The sequence below is a fragment of the Melozone crissalis genome, unplaced genomic scaffold (assembly GCF_028551555.1).
Source record: "Melozone crissalis strain CALT ecotype California unplaced genomic scaffold, PUWL_Pcris_2 ptg000023l_1, whole genome shotgun sequence".
NCBI classification, from domain to species: domain Eukaryota; kingdom Metazoa; phylum Chordata; class Aves; order Passeriformes; family Passerellidae; genus Melozone; species Melozone crissalis.
Genome location: NW_026535801.1, coordinates 11,323,347 through 11,342,849, shown reverse-complemented (window position 1 = coordinate 11,342,849; position 19,503 = coordinate 11,323,347). Strand labels below are relative to the sequence as shown.

At 43.3% G+C, this 19,503-nt stretch overlaps 1 protein-coding gene across 1 annotated transcript; it reads left to right on the top strand.

Moving 5' to 3' along the window:
- The first annotated feature begins 4,421 nt into the window (after positions 1–4,421).
- On the top strand, positions 4,422–17,178 carry NEMP2 (nuclear envelope integral membrane protein 2). The gene is made up of 9 exons (XM_054278007.1): positions 4,422–4,497; positions 6,794–6,909; positions 8,358–8,586; positions 8,760–8,832; positions 9,832–9,925; positions 10,613–10,727; positions 11,392–11,617; positions 13,851–14,027; positions 16,051–17,178. The coding sequence occupies exons 2-9, from the start codon at positions 6,820–6,822 to the stop codon at positions 16,277–16,279; spliced, it is 1,233 nt and encodes a 410-aa protein (XP_054133982.1). The 5' UTR covers positions 4,422–4,497; positions 6,794–6,819; the 3' UTR covers positions 16,280–17,178.
- Positions 17,179–19,503: the final 2,325 nt, after the last annotated feature.

Genomic DNA, 19,503 nt, shown 5'->3' with positions numbered 1-19,503 from the left:
TGACCCACCACAAATGTGTTTTCTCTTGGGACTATTCCCCATGGATAAATCCATGTAAGGTATCAGTGCTGCACAGCAGCTCAGGGCACTCTCACAGCTGCTCTTAGGCTGCATCAAGGCTCCTTCACAGAGGTAACAAAATCCCTCATACTTGTAAGCAGAGAGGTTCAGAGGCTCTTGAAAAAGGAAGCCTATAACCTATTAATCAGTGCAAATTTAACATAATAAATAAGAGCTCGTGGTCAAAAAGCCCAAACTGCTTCTCTCTCACAGATTCAAAGCAAAGAAGGAATCCAGTCAGATTTGTATCACTGCTTCCTTGCTCTATAAATAGCTGCAACTGCCATTCCAAAAATAAACCAGATAAATATTTAAGGCCCACTGCTACTTAACTTACTGTTATGCTTACATACTGCTTACTGTTGTGTAAATCAGGAGAAATATCAATGAGATCCATAAATTCACACCACAATGCTTTGTTGAAGTCAGAGAGAAGGACTGTTTTTTGCAGTGATTACAGAAAAGTCCTTCTATGAACACTTCACCATCAGCTTTCCTTCCCCTGACCTACAGATCCCTTTGACAGCCATAGGAAAATAAGCATTAGGGGAAATGCCAAGAAAGCTGCTACAGTCCTTTTGCCTAATCCATAGGATGGATAAATAATTTTTTTTTTTAAGGGCACCTCTGTCCTATTTAATTTTTAAGCTTAGCCTGAACAAGGACTGGAAGAGATACCTGCTCCCTAGAGCAGTTTAGGAGAAAGCACTCTGCTGGAATTTTCTATCTACCTTGGTATCTACACTTGTCAAATAAAACAGCAATTACCCTAAAACTACTGTAAAAATAAGCAGCTATACTTTTCTTTTGTAGACAATTTGTCTGTCCCCAAAATAACTCAGTATTTTGCCCATGAAATACTTCAGACTAATGCACTTCTGAAAAAAACAGTTGGAGATGAACAAAATAGTCTCAAATAGCTCTTCTATCTAAATTTAACTCAAAGGCCCCATTTTACATCAAATAAAAAGACAACATAATGTACCTGATAATGAATTGCATTATTTGTAAGGGCCCTAACAGAACACAAATTATTTGTATTACTGGAATAAACATTCAACAGAATCCACCAAAACAAGTGAAACTATTTAAAGGAAAATACAGTCATCCTGCATCCTGAATGAACCAAGGGGAAAAAACCAACCCAACCAAACCAAAACCAACCCAAACTGTTCTCGAGCACGCACAGGTATTGTGTTAATCTGATTACATGGGAAAACTAAAGACTCAAAGGCTGCCTGTTTTGCTATTTTTCCTTGCTTTTCCCGGAAACCAAATATTAAGTACCTGGCTTACAAACCTCCAGCAGTTGATCCCGCTTCCTTTGACGTTCACCTCCTACGAATGACACAATCCAACACCCACATACCAGCTCTAAGAAATCAAGAGTGCTGTTGCTTCAACAAACCCCCATGCACTTGGGGCTAGCCAAAGAAAGATGAAACGCCCTGGAACTCTGCAAACAAATTATACCCACTGCTGACGTAAGGACGGGGAAGGGAGGGCAAAGGGGAAAAAAAGAAAAATTAAATAAACCATAGGAAGCATCCTTAGTCATCCAGAGCAACGTGTTGAGATTTTTAACAGCACACCTGGAAATTGAAAGCCTCTATAAGCTCTAGCTAGAGAGTAAAGAGCAGGCTGCAAGTGGGCAATGAGCATTACCTTGTGGTGTGGGAATGGGACTCGAGTGCCTTCTGCTCAGCCTGGCCTCGCAGGTGCTGCAGGGAACTGGGGCTGCCTCCAACAGCATGAGACACAAGGCAGGCAGGGCTTTGGGAGCACAGAGGAGCTCCCTCCCCACCTTACACAGCTGTGGCCTATCCCTGCTGCACAGGCCAAATAAATCATCAGCAGGGAGCACCTGGGGCCTTGGTGGAACAACATGGATTAATAGCATTGAGAGGATTTGGTATCCCATCTAATACTACAGCCAGCTGTAGATGAGGGCATTGTGGATGATGTTGAGTGGTTTAGGGGTCAGAGTGTATGGGGTGGCAGGGCTCCAAAAGCCCAGGAGGAAAACACATGCTGTGGACGTGGCTCTGCACTGCTCCCCTTCCTCCTTCCCCGTTATTAAAGTGTCAATTTGTCATGCATGGAGTTTGAGAGCTCTGCACGCTGCATCCCAGGAATGTCCCCCATCGCTGGGACCAACAGCACTGCTGCCTGCCACAGCCAAGTCTTCCCATGAGTGCTCCCAGCCAAAAGCAGTTCTCAATTTTCCGCAGCTGAAAACGCCTGGGAAGGGCAGAGGGGCAGAGCTGGCCTGCACCTATAAGTGACCTCCCTCTTCTCCCCCTATTTTGAATTATATTTGTGAGCCAACAGATAAAAATACCACCTTTAAGCTCAGAACCCCAGCTTTGGCCTGAGCACCACCACCATTTAGGACAGACAAATGGGAAGAAAGAAAAATGCTGCATAATTACTGAGAGCCACCCTGAAAGGAGGGCTGTTACCAAAACCACTGAGTCTCTTTTATTGAGGATTTCTTACTGCAGGAGAACTCTGCCTAATAGCTGCTATATCCTGCTTGAGCGAGTATATTCTCCTCGGAAATCAAGCAAAGGTTTCTAATAGTTTTTGACAGAGTGTGGTCCCCTAAAGCTACATTTTCTGTCTGATTCATGCTGACTAACTGTAACCCTACGACAGTTATTGAAAGTTAATTAGCGGTGAAGTGCTAAGAGCTCTAAAAATGAAAATACAAGCGAGAACTGAATGCAGAGTGTCTCCCTTCCCAGAAAAAATACTGTCAAGAAGGTTAACATAGCTGAAAAAATATTCCAGGTTGAAAATGTGAGAGGGATTCCTCTAATAACTTGGCTGTGATGGTCCCTTGTTGTGTAGACACACAGCTGAGAGGTAACACATTCCTAAGGGTTTATCAGGACCCAAGGAACAAACCCCAGTATTTCTTTCTTTATTAGATGTGCTAGAGGAAGTGCCTGGAAAGTTACATAGAGACAACACCCAAGTTACATAAAGACAAAGATATAAATCAATGACTGCTTCCTCTGGGGACTCAAGTTTGTCAGATGTTGCACACGCTATCAAATCCCAACTATTTTTGCCCTTATCCTTCACTTCCTCAGAGTTTGCAAGGAAAAATCCACAGTTAGATGTGAGCCCAGCCAGCACCAAGCGGGCGTAGGAGGTGAGGCGAGGAGAGCCACAGCCCTGCACCACCCACTCCCTGCAGATGTAAGCGCCCAGACAAGGTGCGAGGCAGTGGGCAGCACCCTTCAGGTGTTAAAAAAGCCCATCCTGGCACCCCCAGAAGTTGGATACAGCCCTAAACAATAAAAAATTAAAACTAAAAGCAACCCTCACGCAGGGAAGGGGCATTGTTTTAAGAACAAGGAAGGGAACGCACTGGAGCAAAGCAAGTAGGTTGGAAAAGCCAAATGTAGGGCTCGGTATAAAAATAGACAGCAGTGATGCCAGAATGCCTTGGCAAAACTGTGTTTATTGATTTTCATAGAATAGGGAAAAAAGCTCCAGCCCTTTCCACCCCTGACTGGTGACTGTGACTCACTAGCGATCTAAAATGACTGCAGTGAGCAAGCGGGGACTGAGCTGAGTTGGACCTCGCTCACGTCTTCACAGGGTTGACAGGGGAGCGGTGTCCTGCTCCTGGCTCTCCCTTGTGGCTGCCCAGGAAATACAGAATAGCTGTGCATGTTCACCTCCATCGCAACAGCCAACAACACTTCATTCGGGCAGGTCCTCTGGGCGGACAGAGGGGCTGGTTAATGTGTGGTTCACTGTCTGGCTCAGGCACCGCTGCTTGCCAAAAGGGCACCCTGGTGACCTGGTGACCTTTCCCTGGGGCTGGGAACAGGGAAAGGTCACCAGGTGTCCTCCCTGGTGTGTAAGGAGGACATCCACCGTCCCCGTTCATCTGGGCGACCGCCTGGGTTGAGGTCTGCAAGTGTCACAAGCTGTTCACGTTTGGTTTGGAGCTGCTTTACACCTTTACTGGGCAGCCAACACTCTCACTCTGAGGGGATCACAAGGCAAGGACATGCTTGGGCTGAGCGGTACCTTCAATGCTTTTCCTCCTCCTTTCCAAGCCACGATGGTTTTCCTCCTCCCCTCAACCCCAAGGAGGGCAGAAGAGGAGCGCAGGGCGGGCTGTCCCCCTCCAGACGGATCCCCCAGCCCCGCACAAGCTCCGGGTGCCGCGGGTGGAGCCCCGGGCCGCCGGCGGCCCCGCGGGGGGAGCGGGCAGCGGGGCCGCACCGCCCCTGCCCCGCCCTGCGCCGGCCGCGAGGGCCGAGCCCGGAGCCGGCGGCGGCCGCATGGGTCCGGCGTGGCCGCCCCGCCGCCGGCAGCGCCCGCGGGCCCGCCCGGGGCCGGGGCTGCTGCTGCTGCTCGTCCGGCTGGCGCTGCCCGGAGCGGCCGCGGGCAGCGGGGAGGCGCCGCCAGCAGGTACTGCCCGTCCCCTCCCGGGCCCGGGGCGGGGCGGGTGCTCACAGGCCGGGAATCCTCAGCCCATCCCTTCGGGAGCGGGGACTCGCTCCGCTCCCGCTGTCCCTGGGCCCCGCGGCCCCGCTGCCGCCCAACATGGCGCTGCCCGGCTGACGGGCCGGGGCCGCTCGCCCCGCCGGCAGCTGCAGCGGAGCCGGGGCAGCCGCGGCCTGAGGCGCTCTGCCGTGTGCCCCGGCCCTCCCTCGCAGTTCGGGTTCCGCAGGACGGCCCCGCGCCGTGGCCGGGAACAGGGAATGGGAAGCGGCCCGGACAGGACACGGAGCCCGCACACGGACAAAGGAACCGCGGCGCACTGAGGGCGGGCGCGTCCCGCCCGCTCCAGCGGCGGGGCCGGGAGCTGCGTCTGGGTGTGCGGCTCCCTCTGGCTTCCTCAGGAGCTCGGGCCAGGGAATAGGGTGCAGAACAGGTCTTTTATTAACATGTTTGAGGACAGGCAAACCCCAACAGGCTGTGCTCAGTTGTAGTAGCAATAAGGAACTCTAGAACCGGCTTCCTCCTTGCATTGCCGTTCTCGAGTCTTGGGCATCCTCCGGATTCTGCAGGAAATGCTGATGGCTCATAATTTCGAATTTCTTTGCTTGCAGTCTTAGAATTTGAGTTACTCTACAAGTGCGTCCTTCCAATAGCTAAACCCAGCACCACCTCAGAGTTACTTATACAGAGTTACTTATCTCAAGCAGCTGTTTTTTCTCAAGAAAAATGCCTTAAAACTGTGGGTGGTAAGAAAATACCTGCCAGCCTTGCCCGTGGATGACATGGCCGTTGACACGGATGGATACTTTATCCGTGGTGGCAGGAAATCCTAAGATGCCCTTCAGGGGAGGTGTGGACACTGGGCTGTGTTTTGGCCCTGCCATTTCCTGTTGCTGGATTATCCTGGTTTTAGGCCTGGGTAGTGCCCAGCCTCACCTCCCTGCTGCGTCAGTGACAAATAATCGTTCTGCAGCATCGTGCCATGGCTTTTGTGAAAGTGCCCGTCTAAAGGTACAGCCAGTGCTTGTCTGAGTGGTTGTGCTCCCTCCCACTGGATTTGCCACAGATGAAAATTAATCTGATGGGTAATTTTTCCACAAGAAAAAATGCCCAAATTTTAAGGTTAAACCAGTTTAGTAGGATCGTGTGTGGACAATAATTCTGTAATGCTATAATAAACCTAAGTAAGAACTATAATAAACCTGAGTAAGAACATCCACACAGTATTTTTCACTGGCTTAACTAAATTTGTTAGAATATAATTTAGCCTAATTTCATCTTCCTTATAGAGACACAGCACGTTTTTACCTGCAAACAGCATCTCCTTGTCTGGGTTGAGATTGCACATACCCATTTTGCTGCTCTGAGTGCATGACAGCATGTTAGCAGTTATTACTGAGCTTGGCTGAGACCTACATTTTCTATTCAGTAAGCTAGATGAGTCCCTCTGTCAGGATGTGTAATTATTTCCTCTATGCTTCTCTTTAATTATGTTCTTGAAACACTGTGGTAATGCACTGTAGGATATATTTTACACATGTATATAGATCAAAATGTGTCTGAAACTTTGCTCCATTAATCTTTTAGGTCCATTTCTGCTCAAAAGTGCAATCTTAATTCCGAAGATCATAGGGGCTCACTAAGGTTTCAGGAGGGTTAGAACAATTCACATCTCTAATTCAACAATTTATGGTGAGCTGTCAGTGCAGTTCCCTTATTACATGCCATGGCTGGACTGGGACAGGATAAAAAATGTTCTAAAAAGAAGACTTGTGTGATTTAACATCACAAACATTTCTGAGGGAGAGGAGTATGACTTTTGTGATCAGCAGCTGTGTCATGTGCTAAATGACTGTGTTAATATGTAAGTCTGTTTACCTGCTCAGACTCCCACAGTTGCATTCACCACTGGTACAGGGAACTCTGGTGGAGTTACACCCACTCATGGCAGCAGTGAATTTGGCCCAGAGGCCCTGTTCCAGTGCCATCAAAACACTGACGCTGAAGCCAAGCTTTTCTGGAGTACATTTTTTAAAAATACCACCCTCTTTTGTTTTGGTTTTTTTTTTTTTTCTTTTTTTTTTTTTTCCAAAGGTGTTGCAGTTTACTTTGGAGCCTAAATGACTTGATTAAAAGTCCAATTTGAATTTCCATCTAAATCATATTGAACATGTTTCTGTCAGGATTTACAACAATGAAATGGACTACAATTAGACATTTGTATTTGACACATGCCTAAAATTAACTTTTTTGCTTCCCCCAGATAAAAACTGCAGCTTATTGCAAGAAATGGATGTCATCCAGAAGCAGGATGAAAACTGTTACTGCTATGTGCAGAACAGAACCATTCACTTACAGTACCTGTGGTCAACTATCCAGGTGAGAGGCTGTTCTGGGGTCAGTCAGTACATTTCATGTGAGCTTTTCCCAGCCAGTTAGCAGGATCAAGGCAGCAGTTCTATGGAATTAAATAGCTGTGACCATGATATAAATCCAGCATTATGAGCCTCCAGCTGGGATGCAGTGAGGTTTCGTCTCTGGCTTAGAGTGTGATGGTGCCACAAAAACATTTATTTAGAATTGTGTATTATTTTCTTGCATGTTCTGTTGATGGATCACTGTTAACCTCTGCAACAAATGCTTCTGCCTATCACCAGCTGCCTTTATGGAACTTCTAAATCTGAGGACTACATGCAGTTCTGTGGCTCTCTCACCACAGCACACCAAAGTGTAGGAACCAAAGGCTCGTTAGATTGTGACTAATGAACAAACAGCAGCAGCAATGTGTTTGTTCTCCTGAGTTATCAGAGGGTCATCTTACAAGACACACATTTAGAGATTAGCTTGAAGCAGATGAAAATCCTTTCAACAGCTAAAGGAGTGAGCTAACCATCTCCATGGCTCCTTTTCTTTCCTGAGAAGTATGTCTCCAGACAAAGGAAGGAAATAGTTTCATTTTGTCTCTGTTGGAGGACTGTTCTCTCAGGTATCCAAAAGTGGAACATCTCTTTGTTCCCAGGACTGTTTTCCTCAGGAATATGTTGCAGGTGTTTTTATGAATGGTAGCAGGCTCAGGTGGTAGAACCCTCCATCAGTCCCACAAACTTTCCTGGAGTCAGTGTTTAAAAGCAGGAAGTTCAGATTTTTTCCACAACAAACTGCTTGCTGACACATTGTCTCCTTCCCTAGTACAAACCTGGTTTATTATCCGCTACATCACTTTTTTGCACATAGGTCTTTGTTGTCTAGTAGGCCCTAAAGAATGTATCAGAGTCCTCAGGAAAATCACCTCAGCTTAGAAGATGGACAAGATCTTTGATCAGTTTGGTGGGAGAGGGCACTGGGACCCAGAAAAAAAACTCCAAAATACCCAACAGGAATGTGCTTCTATTTAAATTTCTGGTTATGCTATCTTTAATTTTCCTCATCCCTCTTATGTCCCCAACATGAAGATTGCATTATAAAGAAAAGCAAGTCAAATTTGTTACAGTTCAGGAGGGGAAGGAGGAGGAGTATGAACATTCACAAAACAAACTGTGGTCAGTCAGATATCACTAGCTTTGTTAGAAATTTGTGTGTGGGCAAGTGTCACTGTGCTTTTGGATGGACTGAGGCCCCTCCACTGAACTTTGCTGCCAGTGAGTTCTCTGAATTATCTTATGAGATACTAATTGTAAACAATTAATCTTTGCTTAATATAAATAACCAATACTAAACCATTAAGACTGATTTTCATTACCACATGCATGGCTGATATGCAGTATAATTCACAAAAACCCACAGTGATTCTGAGCTGCTTCTCTGTGTTTTCTGTTCTTTGTTTCTAGATAAAAGTTAACAGCAGAGAAAGGTTCCGGTTTGAGCCTATTTCAGAAAAAAACAACTGCCGGAATTCAGAAACTGTTTTTGAGTTTGTTGCATGTGCTGTTCAAATCCTCTGGAAGCCAGAGACATGTACAGAAACTTTTCTGAGCATAAAACAATATGGAGAGGACGTTTGTTTCAAAATACAACCCTTCAAAATTGAACCATACGTTGTGAGGGTGAAAAGAGAAAGTAAGTACCAAATCTTTGAGTTCATATTACAGATGGCTTGGTATTGCCAGTGCTACTGAATGTACCATCTCTTCTGTAAGAAGCTTGGGGCTTTTCTGTTGATATTTTATATAATCAGCATTTCAGACTGAATTACTCTAAAGTCAATTTCTATTTCTTTCCCCCCTTTTTAGTGCTAGATGGAAAGCTCTTGTTTTTGTTTGTAGCTGGAATTTTTCTGTTCCATTTTGCAAACAGCCTGAGCAGGTGAGTACTGGCTGCTTTTGACCTTCTTTCCCAAAGCTTGTGCGTCTTTGGTCTGTTTTCTAAGCTAAAGAGGCAGTTCTTTGGGAAAGTGAAATAAGGAACTGAATATATATTTAAAACTTCCTCATACCATTTGTGTTTGGACAGATTGTGACATATCTTGGAGTGCCTAATGCTGTTTATCAATCAGCTGTGTTAGGATTTTTGTATCCAGGCTCCCTGCACTGGGGGACACCAAGACAGTCAATCCTCAGTGGGCAAGTGTGTGGATCAGAAAAGTCCTTTTTCCCTTTTGTAGACCACTGAGGATAGCTGAATGCTAAACAATGCTGATTATTAATGATGCTTTTCCTTAGAAATATTTAGGACAAAGTCATGTGGGGCCTCTTTTGCCTCCACCTTTGTGCCAGCCTTTCTTCTGATGCACATTTTTCATAGCATGTAAGGGAGGATACTCAGTTGATACAGCAAAATACGTGCCCACAACTTCAAAGCAAAGTGAGTCACAAAATAATTGTCAGGAGGCACCTCTGAAACAAGCAGAGCAGCAATAGGTTTTATAGCATTAACTCTGAATTAAGAAGATGGAATTTATAAATGCATATGTTTAGGAGAAAAAACTTGTGGGTTTGTGGGGGGTTTTCTGCATTTTAAATTAAAATAAAACTTCTCTTGCAGTGCAGAACCATATTGGTTATTTAATTTTCTTCTGTGTACTAGAGAATAGAAGGGCAATGCAATCAGAAGTAGTGTGAGCTTTAAAAAACCCCAGCACAGTCTCTTAACCTCTAACAACTCCAGTGACCTTAAGTATCTCTTGGGAATTTTTCCTTACACAGATGTAATACCTGAACTGGGCCTGCTTACCATATAACTACAACTCTAACTTACAGCTGATTTAAGTTCTTACTGAACATCACTGCTGTTTGTACAAATGTTGGCATTTTAACCAATTACAAATTACACATCTCACCATATTCTCTGTTGTTCTCTTTACAGGAGTGCCAAGTTCTTTTACCTTTCTGGAGTAATACTGGGTGTTCTTGCTCTGCTAGTCTTTGTCCTGTTGACACTTAAAAGGTTTATTCCAAGGGTAAATCTACATTTATAAAATAAAATAATAGTAATCATCATAATACAAGAAGTGACAGTACAGAGCCAGATTCTGACCTTGTTCTGGTTTTGAGGCCAGGTAACTGCACTGAAATGACTGCAGCATTGCTTGAATCAAGTAAACAGAGTTAGGTCAGAGTCAAGTTCTATTTAGCTTCCTCCTGAGTTTAAACTGAGCAGGCATTGGTGATGTACAAGAAGAGTTCGTTCTGAAACGTAAATTATTTTCATTGAACTGGAGCTAAACTTGCCTTTGAATCTGTGAATCAATTTAAATAAAAATACAGTGGCAGCTGAGACAGATTCTCTTCCATTCACCAAAGACCATTCATTGTAAGGCAGATGGGAATTTTTCCTTTAGTTTTCTAAAGCCTGTGCATTCCCATAATATTGCTGAGATATGTTAATTGGGAACACGTCAGTAGGGTTATACTGTGACATTGGGACACCATGCACAAAAACAGGGATGCAGTTGCTCTGCTTGGAATTGATACTGTGTTGTTGTAGCATGCAGAAGACTGTGCAGTGCAAGTCTAAAACCCTGTAGGTTTAAAGAATTTCACATGTGTTTTTGCCTGTGAGTTCCTTTGGAAACAATGGTCCTGATTCTGGCTTGGATTTTTTTAATGAAGTTTTTTTTCACTTTTTTTTTTTTTTTAATTTCTAGCACAGTACCTTCTGGATTTTAATGAGTGGCTCCTGGATGGTCTCTCTCTATTTTATTTACTGCCTCAAAGAGAATATACAGTGGTTGTGGTCTGAACACAAAATCTACCTGTTGGGTAAGAAAATTACCAAGAAATGTGCTGCAGATTTTGGTTTAATTTAGTGGTCAGATGAATACCTGCCCATAAAAAAAGAAAATCAAGTGACTCATATAGAGCTCTATTTTCTCCTAAGCCACAGATGTTGAAATATTAGGTTCCTAATCCACTCAAATGAGTGTTTACTCACATTGTATCATTGAATAAAGAGTTTGATGTAGAGGACTGTAAAGTTGTAAGAGATGTAGAGTTCTAAGAGCAGATTTTGCTTGCATTATTTGTTCATTTATTTGCTGTTGTTACGTACTTTTCCTGTAAGAGCAAAAGGGCAGCTCCTCTGGTCTGCAGCTTGCTGGATGTGGGAAATGGATGCACACATTGGGAATGGGATGTGGCTGCAGGGGCTGACAGACCTATTGATCTGAGACCTGCCTCGGCATTGTCATGTGAGGAGAATTCATGTGCAGCCCACAGCATTGGCTAAAAGCTGTTCAGAGATAACCTTGTGAACTCTTGGCACACTTTGGAAATAGAAAGCACATAAAACATCATGCAGTTACCTGTAACACAACACAAGAATCAGCAGGCTACACTTCACAGGAGCTGCCAGCTTTGGGAAGCAAAGTAAAGGTTGTAGGGGTAGTTTGCATCTTTTTCTCCATGTCCTTTTCTGTTCCTCCAGGCTATTTTCTGGCTGTGGGGATTACCAGCTTTGCCATTAGCTATCAGCATGGGCCGCTGACCACAGAGCTCAGCATAACCTTGTTCACATGGACACTCCAATTAACAGCCTTTGTCCTCATCTACTTTGGAGTCACCATCCCTCAAGTTGCGTATGCAGTCATAGCAGTCAGCCTCTGCTCCAAAGGCCTCTGTTACCCCCTGGGTGCTGCCTGTCACATTGCCAGGTCTGTGTCTGTTTGTGAATGTCCAAGTCCTGGGAGAACCAGGAAATACTGGAAGCTGATCATAAAAAAACCCTAGACTTATACCACATATACACCAGTAATGGTGTATATATGGAATTTCTAGTACTAGTTCAAAATTTTGCCATATGTAAAACTGCCTTAGGAAAGGTTTAAGGTCCAGAGACACAGAAGTGATTGATTTTCCACTTGGCAGTTTTAAGCACGAGTTTTGTTCTGTGGATAATGGAGAAGTGTGACTGTGTTCTTAAGGGCAAATGTAGCACCTTCTAGTCCACAGCATATGGCAACCTGAACATTTCTGTTTGATTGATGAGACTGCAGCAGTACTGCCTTGGTTTGATGTGTAGTGAGAGAAGCTGCAGTGAACTCATATGGAATCCTAGGGATAAAACACTGATCCCTCACCAAGGATGCAGCTGTTCAAAAGTGACAGTCCTTGCAGGTTGAAGAGAGTTCAGAGACTAAAATCACATGTCCGCAAAATAGCGTTCTCCATGATTTTAGTTTTTCTCCTTGTCATTCATAGAAGCAATCTGTCAGAACTATGGAGATACTCCTCAGCATTCCTAGAGGCCCATTTACATTTTGGAATTGAACAAGAACTGCTTGCAGTAGGTACACCTTAACTTGCTGAGTGTTTGCAGTAGCAATACAGGAACAACGTGTTTGCTCATCCTTGAATTTGAAGTATGCTTTAGCACAAGTGCAGAGCTCAAATGAAGATTCTAAAAAGCCTTGCCAATTGACATCTGTTTTTTACCTTCAGGGATGGATGGCATCCAGCTTCAGAGTCTTTAGTACAGACTGTTCCATAGCTGTGGACTCTGCTGAACCACAGAGAAGTAGGAAGAGGCAAAGGCTGGAACTGGCATAACCAAAATAATAAAAAACAAATAATTTGGGTTTTGTTTTTTTTTTTTATATACACACTGTTTACTTTTGAAAAACATACTGCTTTAGTCTTTATCTTCTCTTTTTACATGCTGAAGTATGAAGCAGCCTGAATTGGTTTTATTTTAGGTAGAATTTGTCATTTGTTGTAGACCAATTTTTGCCTGCAGCTGAGAAGCAACAGCTGTTTCAAAAGCAACATGTAAGATCAGCACCTGTTGTAAACAGGTTCAGAATGCTCTGGAATCAGTATGATGTGGCCACAAGTTTTACTTTCAAGTTTTACTCTGAAACACTGTAGTTTATTCTTCATGTAGTTCTTTCTTTTTGGTTTTTATGAACTGATGCTTCTATAAAGAAATACAGTTCTACAAGTAATCTCTCTTAGGAGAATGAAAAGGGCTTTTGAATTTTTCTGTTTCAAAATCCTTAAGTCACAGCACCAAACTGTGAGGCCACGATGCCAGATACACAGTTCAGAGCAGCAAATATATCAAAATAATTTAAAGTCTTGCAGTATTTATTGTTAAGAACAGTCGATCTCACTGAGCCAGCAAGACCCTTCACCATTTGACCTAAACAACTACTACAGTTCTCTGCTTTAAAGGGATAAAAGAAGGAAAGTTAAATGCTGCTGATGTTGGAGCAGGTGTTTTTATACAGAGCTGAAAGTTTTATGGGCATCCAGCCCTTGCTTATCTTAACTCATCACAACATTTAAATTGAAAGCAGTTGACAGAAGGAAACAGAACATGGCACACTTTCTAATTTATATCTAATTATATTATACATCACTACGCAGCAGCTAAAAAACCATCAGATTGTAAACATTTTGGCCTCAGACTACTCAGTTTTGTAATTCAGAGCAAGATTTAAGAGAAGCTAGCTAGTAAACAACATGAACAACTCACAACAGGCTTAGAGCATTGCTTATCTTTGATGTAACATATGCAGACTGAGTTTTGATTCAGCCCATGTCTCTGCACAGACACATTTTGCATTTTGCACCTTAAAATGGCTGAGCAAGCAGCCATCTCTTTAATTCTGTGAGATTCTAGTCCATGCATACACAATAAGGACCTGATCTAAAGCTCATCTGAAGCTCATTAAATATCATGTGAAATTCTACAGCTTTGATTAAGACCTAGGGTAAACAGGCTAGCAAACATTACATGCCTTGCCCTCAAATGTAAGAATGCAGCTTGTTCTCTTAAAAGGGTAGAGGTGACTAATGCATTTTAATAGCAGGTATAGAGAAAAAGGGCAGATAATTACATGGCAGAAGACTTTATAAATACTGGTTATTTTCATTTTGTTCTAGAAAAATGAAGCATCACTTTAAATCAAAAAAATTGGTGTTTAAATACCTTACTGAAGAGGAGTATCGAGAACAAGGTGAAAGTGAAACGATCAGAGCTCTGGAGGAGCTGCGCTCGTTCTGCAGGAGCCCTGACTTCCCATCATGGATAGCTGTATCCAAACTCCAGGCTCCACACAGGTAAGAAACCTTGGCTTCTCTAAAACAGGAAACACATTGCACACCTAAACACACTGCAGACCTAAATGCCACTGCAGGCACTGTTCCAGGTGTGTTTATCTTGCATATCCCACTCAGGACCACAGCCACACCTCTTGAGGGGATTGCTCGCTGATGGCATTGAATTTCTCTTTGTTCCTCCCTGACCACAAATTACTCTTAGGAATTTGCAGACCTTGACAGCTGATTCATGGTCACAGAACTTACAGGCTTCCTACAGTGCCTCTGTAAGCCCTTGCAGTGACCCTGGTGCCTCTCTAACCAGTGAAATTGCCCTGCTTCAGCTTTTAGAGCAGTGCCCTTTTCTGTGGTGTAAAACCGGGGCACAGTGAAGATACATACTCAAATATTACCTATATTAAGCTCTCCAACTGCAAATCTGCAGAGTCAGGGAATCCTATTATTGAAGTATCACTATCTAAGACTAAGTATACAGAGAAAGAAATCAATACCTGCAACGAGCAAGTAGAACAGGTAGAAGAGCTGTGCAGTGTATAGCTTAAGAGATAAAACTAAGACAAATATAGGTCAGGAAGGGTCAAGCAAGCAAAGCCAGAAAACCCTGTAGAGTATAAAATAAATCATAACAGTGTATTCCCATCAAAACAAAAACTCGAAGAGATCAGAAGCAGAGTTTCAAATGTTAGCCAGCCACAAAGACTTAGTCCTTGCCACAGAACCAAGTGTCACCATTTTAAAGGAACCCCAGTCAGTTTGGAATTTATTCAGGAACAAGTTAAACCCAGTTTCAGAACCTTCATCTTCCTTGGACTGGCACACAGACAGCCTCTCTGCCAGGTTTTATGGATTTACTGTTAAACAGTCTTACTTTCTAAGCTCCTTGCCTTTAGAGTGGAGAGATAAAAATGTGAAAGCTTACTGTTGTATTGTAAAATTAAACACCACCAAATGTACAAAACAACTTGTGACACACGTATTTTCTAGCCATCATTTCATTAATAGAGGTGTTATAGACTGTTCTCTGGTTGTGAAAAGGGAAATAAAAAGGAGAACCAACAGCAATTCAATTTGGAGAACCCCTCCCAGCTCCCATTAAGCATCAGACTGTGGTTCATCCCAAGGCAAACTGTTCCCCATTTAGACTAACAGACCTTCCAAGAACAGTGAGATGACGACATTCATCTCACAGAAATGTTAAGTCTGAAATGTAAATTATTGATCAGTTTACCAGAACTCCAGAATGTAGCTGCATTTCCTTTTTCATACATTTCTCTGATGCTGTCGACACTTACCCAGGTGTCAGAACTGCCGTCTGTTCCCACACTCTTGCCAGAAACCTCCAGCTCCATTCTCTCTCCTCAATGGAGTTGCCCACTGAAAGGAGGATTTGTGGGGGATTGCAGTATAGGGACAGTGCTAAGCTCATGCTCTGTTCTGGCATTTAGTTGGAGCAGCTGCAGAATTCCCAGTCTGCAGCTCCAGCTTCACTGGAGGCAGGAATTCTTTGGGAAGACTTGAGCTCAGCTTGCCCACAGTGCACACACAGCACCAGCAACAAGGTGACTACATACAACATAGGAGTGCAGAATTTTTCAATTTTTCCTTTCATTAGCAATATCAACACACCTGAATTATTGCAGCCTTTGTCTCAAATATGCTACAGCTTTAATTTATTTTTAGGAGCTAAAGTACCAACTACCCCACTGTACAAATGCTTAGTCTGGATTACCCTGCAAGTACTGACAAGATGTGAAAACGAAGTTAGATCTTCTTGCTTAGTCACAAGACCTTGCAGATGGTTTCCAGAAGAGCAAAAGTTACTTCTGCAGAAATACTGAAAAGATGAGCTGGGAAAACCAATCTTTGCGGTTGTTGCCATCCGTTATTGGGACTTCCCCTCATCTGCACTGCCCGTGGGGATGTCCTTACAACACTCCTTCCTAAATAGCAATACCCCTAGAATTTACAGTATTTCTTCTTTTAATTTCTCAGTTGATAACTTCTCCCTTTCAAAATTTGTCAGGTTTGCAGCTTTTGTTCTGGGATCTCCCCACGTCTCAGCTGCAGAGACAAAGGCGCATGATAAGCAGTATGGCATTGGGAGCTTCTTCCTGGAAGAGCAGCTCTTTGAGACAAGGGCACAGTTTGAGCAAGATGAGCCAGCCAATTCTGTCCATGAAGAAGAAGATGAGGAGAATGAAAATGAAATGCATTCACAAATTCCATTTCCATATGCTACTGAGCTGCTCTGAGCTTTGAGAAATAGCAACAACGAGACAGAAAACACACTTCTCCTAGAAAAAGAGGATACAGAATGAGAACTCACACTTGGCCTTTTCTTGTGGTTGCTGGTGGACAAAAAAGGATCTTTTAAAAAAAACTCTTTCCTGTATCACCAATGTCACCTGATTACCATAGAGGCTGTTCAAGTGAAGAGGAATCTCATGCTATGGGTATTTTCACTAGGGAAACAAACATTGTGTATTTCCAAGGCAAGTACTGGAGACAGCCTGTCCACCAGGATGCCTTCTTTTACAAAGAACACTACCTCTAGTAAACAGAGAATCTGTTTTGGCCCTTTCCATCAAGTCCTCTGTGCTGAGCACTAGAGGGAGGAAAAGCCATTTTTAATACTCTCCTTTTTATTCAGTACCCTCTGTGTCAAGACTTCTGATAATGCTTTTAGAGTGTCGATAAACTGTGTTTGTTGTTTGTCAGACTTTTATAGAGAGTTGATGCAGCTGAACGAGGTTTGTTTCCCCTTCTGGCTGGGCTGGTCTGTTAGCTTCATCCTGCCTCTGCCTTTAGTTTTGAGCTCCCCTTGCTGCTCAGAATTCTGCCTGACTTTTCACCCTCTGCCCGTATTATTCCATTCTTGACCTCTGCTGTGGTTACACTGCATTTTGTTCTTTCTAAGTCTTTGTTTACTTACATACTTTCTTCCCTCTTGTACAGATCTTCTGCTAACCTTTCTCTAGCTCTCTACTTCTCCAGTTCTGACAGTGGTTTGGGAGAGGTTTTCCATCCCTAAACATTTTTGCTATTGCCTTCAGTTTCAGTGTCAGCTTACCTCAGGCAGGTGCTGCTGTCCATTCCAGGCCTCTGCAGAGCTCCAAAAAGGCTACAAAGGCTGAAGCTGTTTCAGCTGCTGTTAGCAGAGCCAGAGTGCTGCTATGAACCTGGAATTGGGAATGCAGATAACCCACACAGCTCCACTGGCCTCAGAGTACCCAGTAGTTTGTTCACTGAGTAAGAAGCAGAAAATCATTGCTGGAAAACAATGCGAGTAAAATCTGTCTTTTACCTTCCCTTTCTCAGCTGTCTGTGGGGCTTCTCACAGGAGAAGTGGGGAGGACAAGAGAGAAATTTAGGCAGTCTTGTGTCTTTCAGCTTATGTATTACACAGTCCTAGGCTAGGGAGCAGTGTGTACCTCAGTTCACCCACCTGCAGATGTAATTTCTTTCTTTTGTTCTTTAGACTATCCCTCCCTGTATTCTTCTGTTCTCAATCTGCTGTTTTCCTTTACTGTCTTACAAACTGCAGAAGACAGAAGACCATTAATTCTGATTAATTCACCATCTGATCTCACAAAGCCACTGGGAACTGTGAGCAATGGGGAGCAGTTGGTGCTCAAGAAAGGCATGTCAGACTGGATCTATGTGCTTTAAAAGGGCTGTCTGTCCTTTGTGACATGCCTAGTGCTGCAGCATGACTTCAGCAGTGCAGGTGCTGTCCTGGGTTCTCCTTGTCCATTGCTGCAGCAGGGACAAAACCCCTTACCTCCAATGGTGCTAAGTGTGGTCATATCATAATCCAGGAGCTCCTCTGTGTAACAAAGGATTCAGAGTTGGTGCTTGAAAGCTTTAAAGCCTTACTGATGTGGTCTTTTCTCCTTTATATTGCTTCAGCTTAAAAAAAACACTTCCATTTTACAGTAAAGAGACACTTAACATCCTTTAGGTGCCATAAAGTTTTAAGTACCTATGCAGAATCTAAAGCATGTTTAGCAGAGAAAAGCCATGTCAAGCAGGTGATCCAAAATGCACTTGCTGTTAAATCAAGAACATTCAAAAATAGAGTAAGGGCTCTGTTTAGGAAGGCTACTAGCAGCAAGACTCACCTTTGGCTGGTGCTACCAAATCCACAGCTAAATTGCCACCTACACTTGGGAAGTCAGGTTTGGCTTGGGGGGCTCTGGCACTAGCAACAAGCAGTTGTGAAAACAGAGGAAGGCCTCATTATCTTGGCTGGTTTGGGAGAAGGGTGAAAACTCCCCCCTGAACAATGACCATAGACCAAATCAGATTTATTTTATCTTTGTGTCACCATCATGAAATGGATTACTTAAAATCATTACAGATTAGGCAAAGGATACTCAAAGAAATGTGTTAATGTTTTTTGCATGTTTTGAAGTACAGGGCTTTTTTCAGTGTACTTCACAGTTAGCCAAGAACTCCCATCCAAGCAATTTGAGGCCAAGGAAGAGAATCAGATTTGTTTGAGCTTAAACAGGTTTTTGAATGTCCTCTCTTTAGTGAGGTAGTGATGATTACCCTCCCATAATATGGAGGCATGTAAATACATAACATGTATTTACATACAATAGCCCAGATTATACATTAAGGTAGCATTTTACCTAAGCAATATGTTAAATGGAAATGCCCCCCCCCCTTAGTTTAGGTAATTACATGTTTTAGAAGAATACCAGGTACACTTACTTCAACAAGAAAAAAAGGTTAAAAAGCAATAAAAATTAAATAAAAATCAACTCACGCTGTATGTAGTTGTGAGATCCATTGTTTGGCAGGGATGGGTAAATACTATCCAAAATAGAGCAGGAAACTATTAAATACATGCAAAACAGAATGGCAGCAACAGGAGAAAGATGATGGCTACCTTAGTGGGTAGCTAAATGGTGACCTTAAAAATCCTCCCAAGCCTGTTCCAACACTGAAAGGGTTTCATAAACAAAACCCACCAAAAGCAGCTGCTGTCACTGGAGCCCTGTCCACTTGCACAGTGCTCCTGTGATATGTGGAGATGACACAGCCTTACTGAAACACAATTGTTAAGTACTGTTGTTTTGGTTTACAGCTAGAAAATCTAGGAACAGAATCTAGGCATTAATCCATTGCCCTCTTACAAAAGCCTTTCTCCCTTAACAAAGGATGTTACATTTTCCTCAGTTCTCTGCAGTGTTCATAGTGATGCCCTGCACTCTTTCACACTGACCAGTTTACAACACACATTGGTTTGTGTCCCTTACAGCCCCTGTGCCCCACAGAAGGGAACTGGTGCCTACTGTCAGATTTTATTATCAAATACTATTTTAACACAGTGCAAGAGTAGTTCCCAGGCTCTTGGTTCAGCATCCTCCAGTGACTTTAGTAAAAGGTCATTATCATTGAATTATTTTCACTTCAGGTTGGTTATGTTCACTGCTGACTCTAATATGAACAAACAAAATAAAAGTTC

What these genes read in the sequence shown, in the direction of transcription:
- NEMP2 (XM_054278007.1), top strand. Translation starts at nt 6,820, where the DNA reads ATGGATGTCATCCAGAAGCAGGATGAAAACTGTTACTGCTATGTGCAG. An exon ending in TGTGAGGGTGAAAAGAGAAA is followed by an intron (nt 8,587 to 8,759) that starts GTAAGTACCAAA and finishes CCCCCTTTTTAG; the next exon opens with TGCTAGATGGAAAGCTCTTG. An exon ending in AAACTCCAGGCTCCACACAG is followed by an intron (nt 14,028 to 16,050) that starts GTAAGAAACCTT and finishes AAAATTTGTCAG; the next exon opens with GTTTGCAGCTTTTGTTCTGG.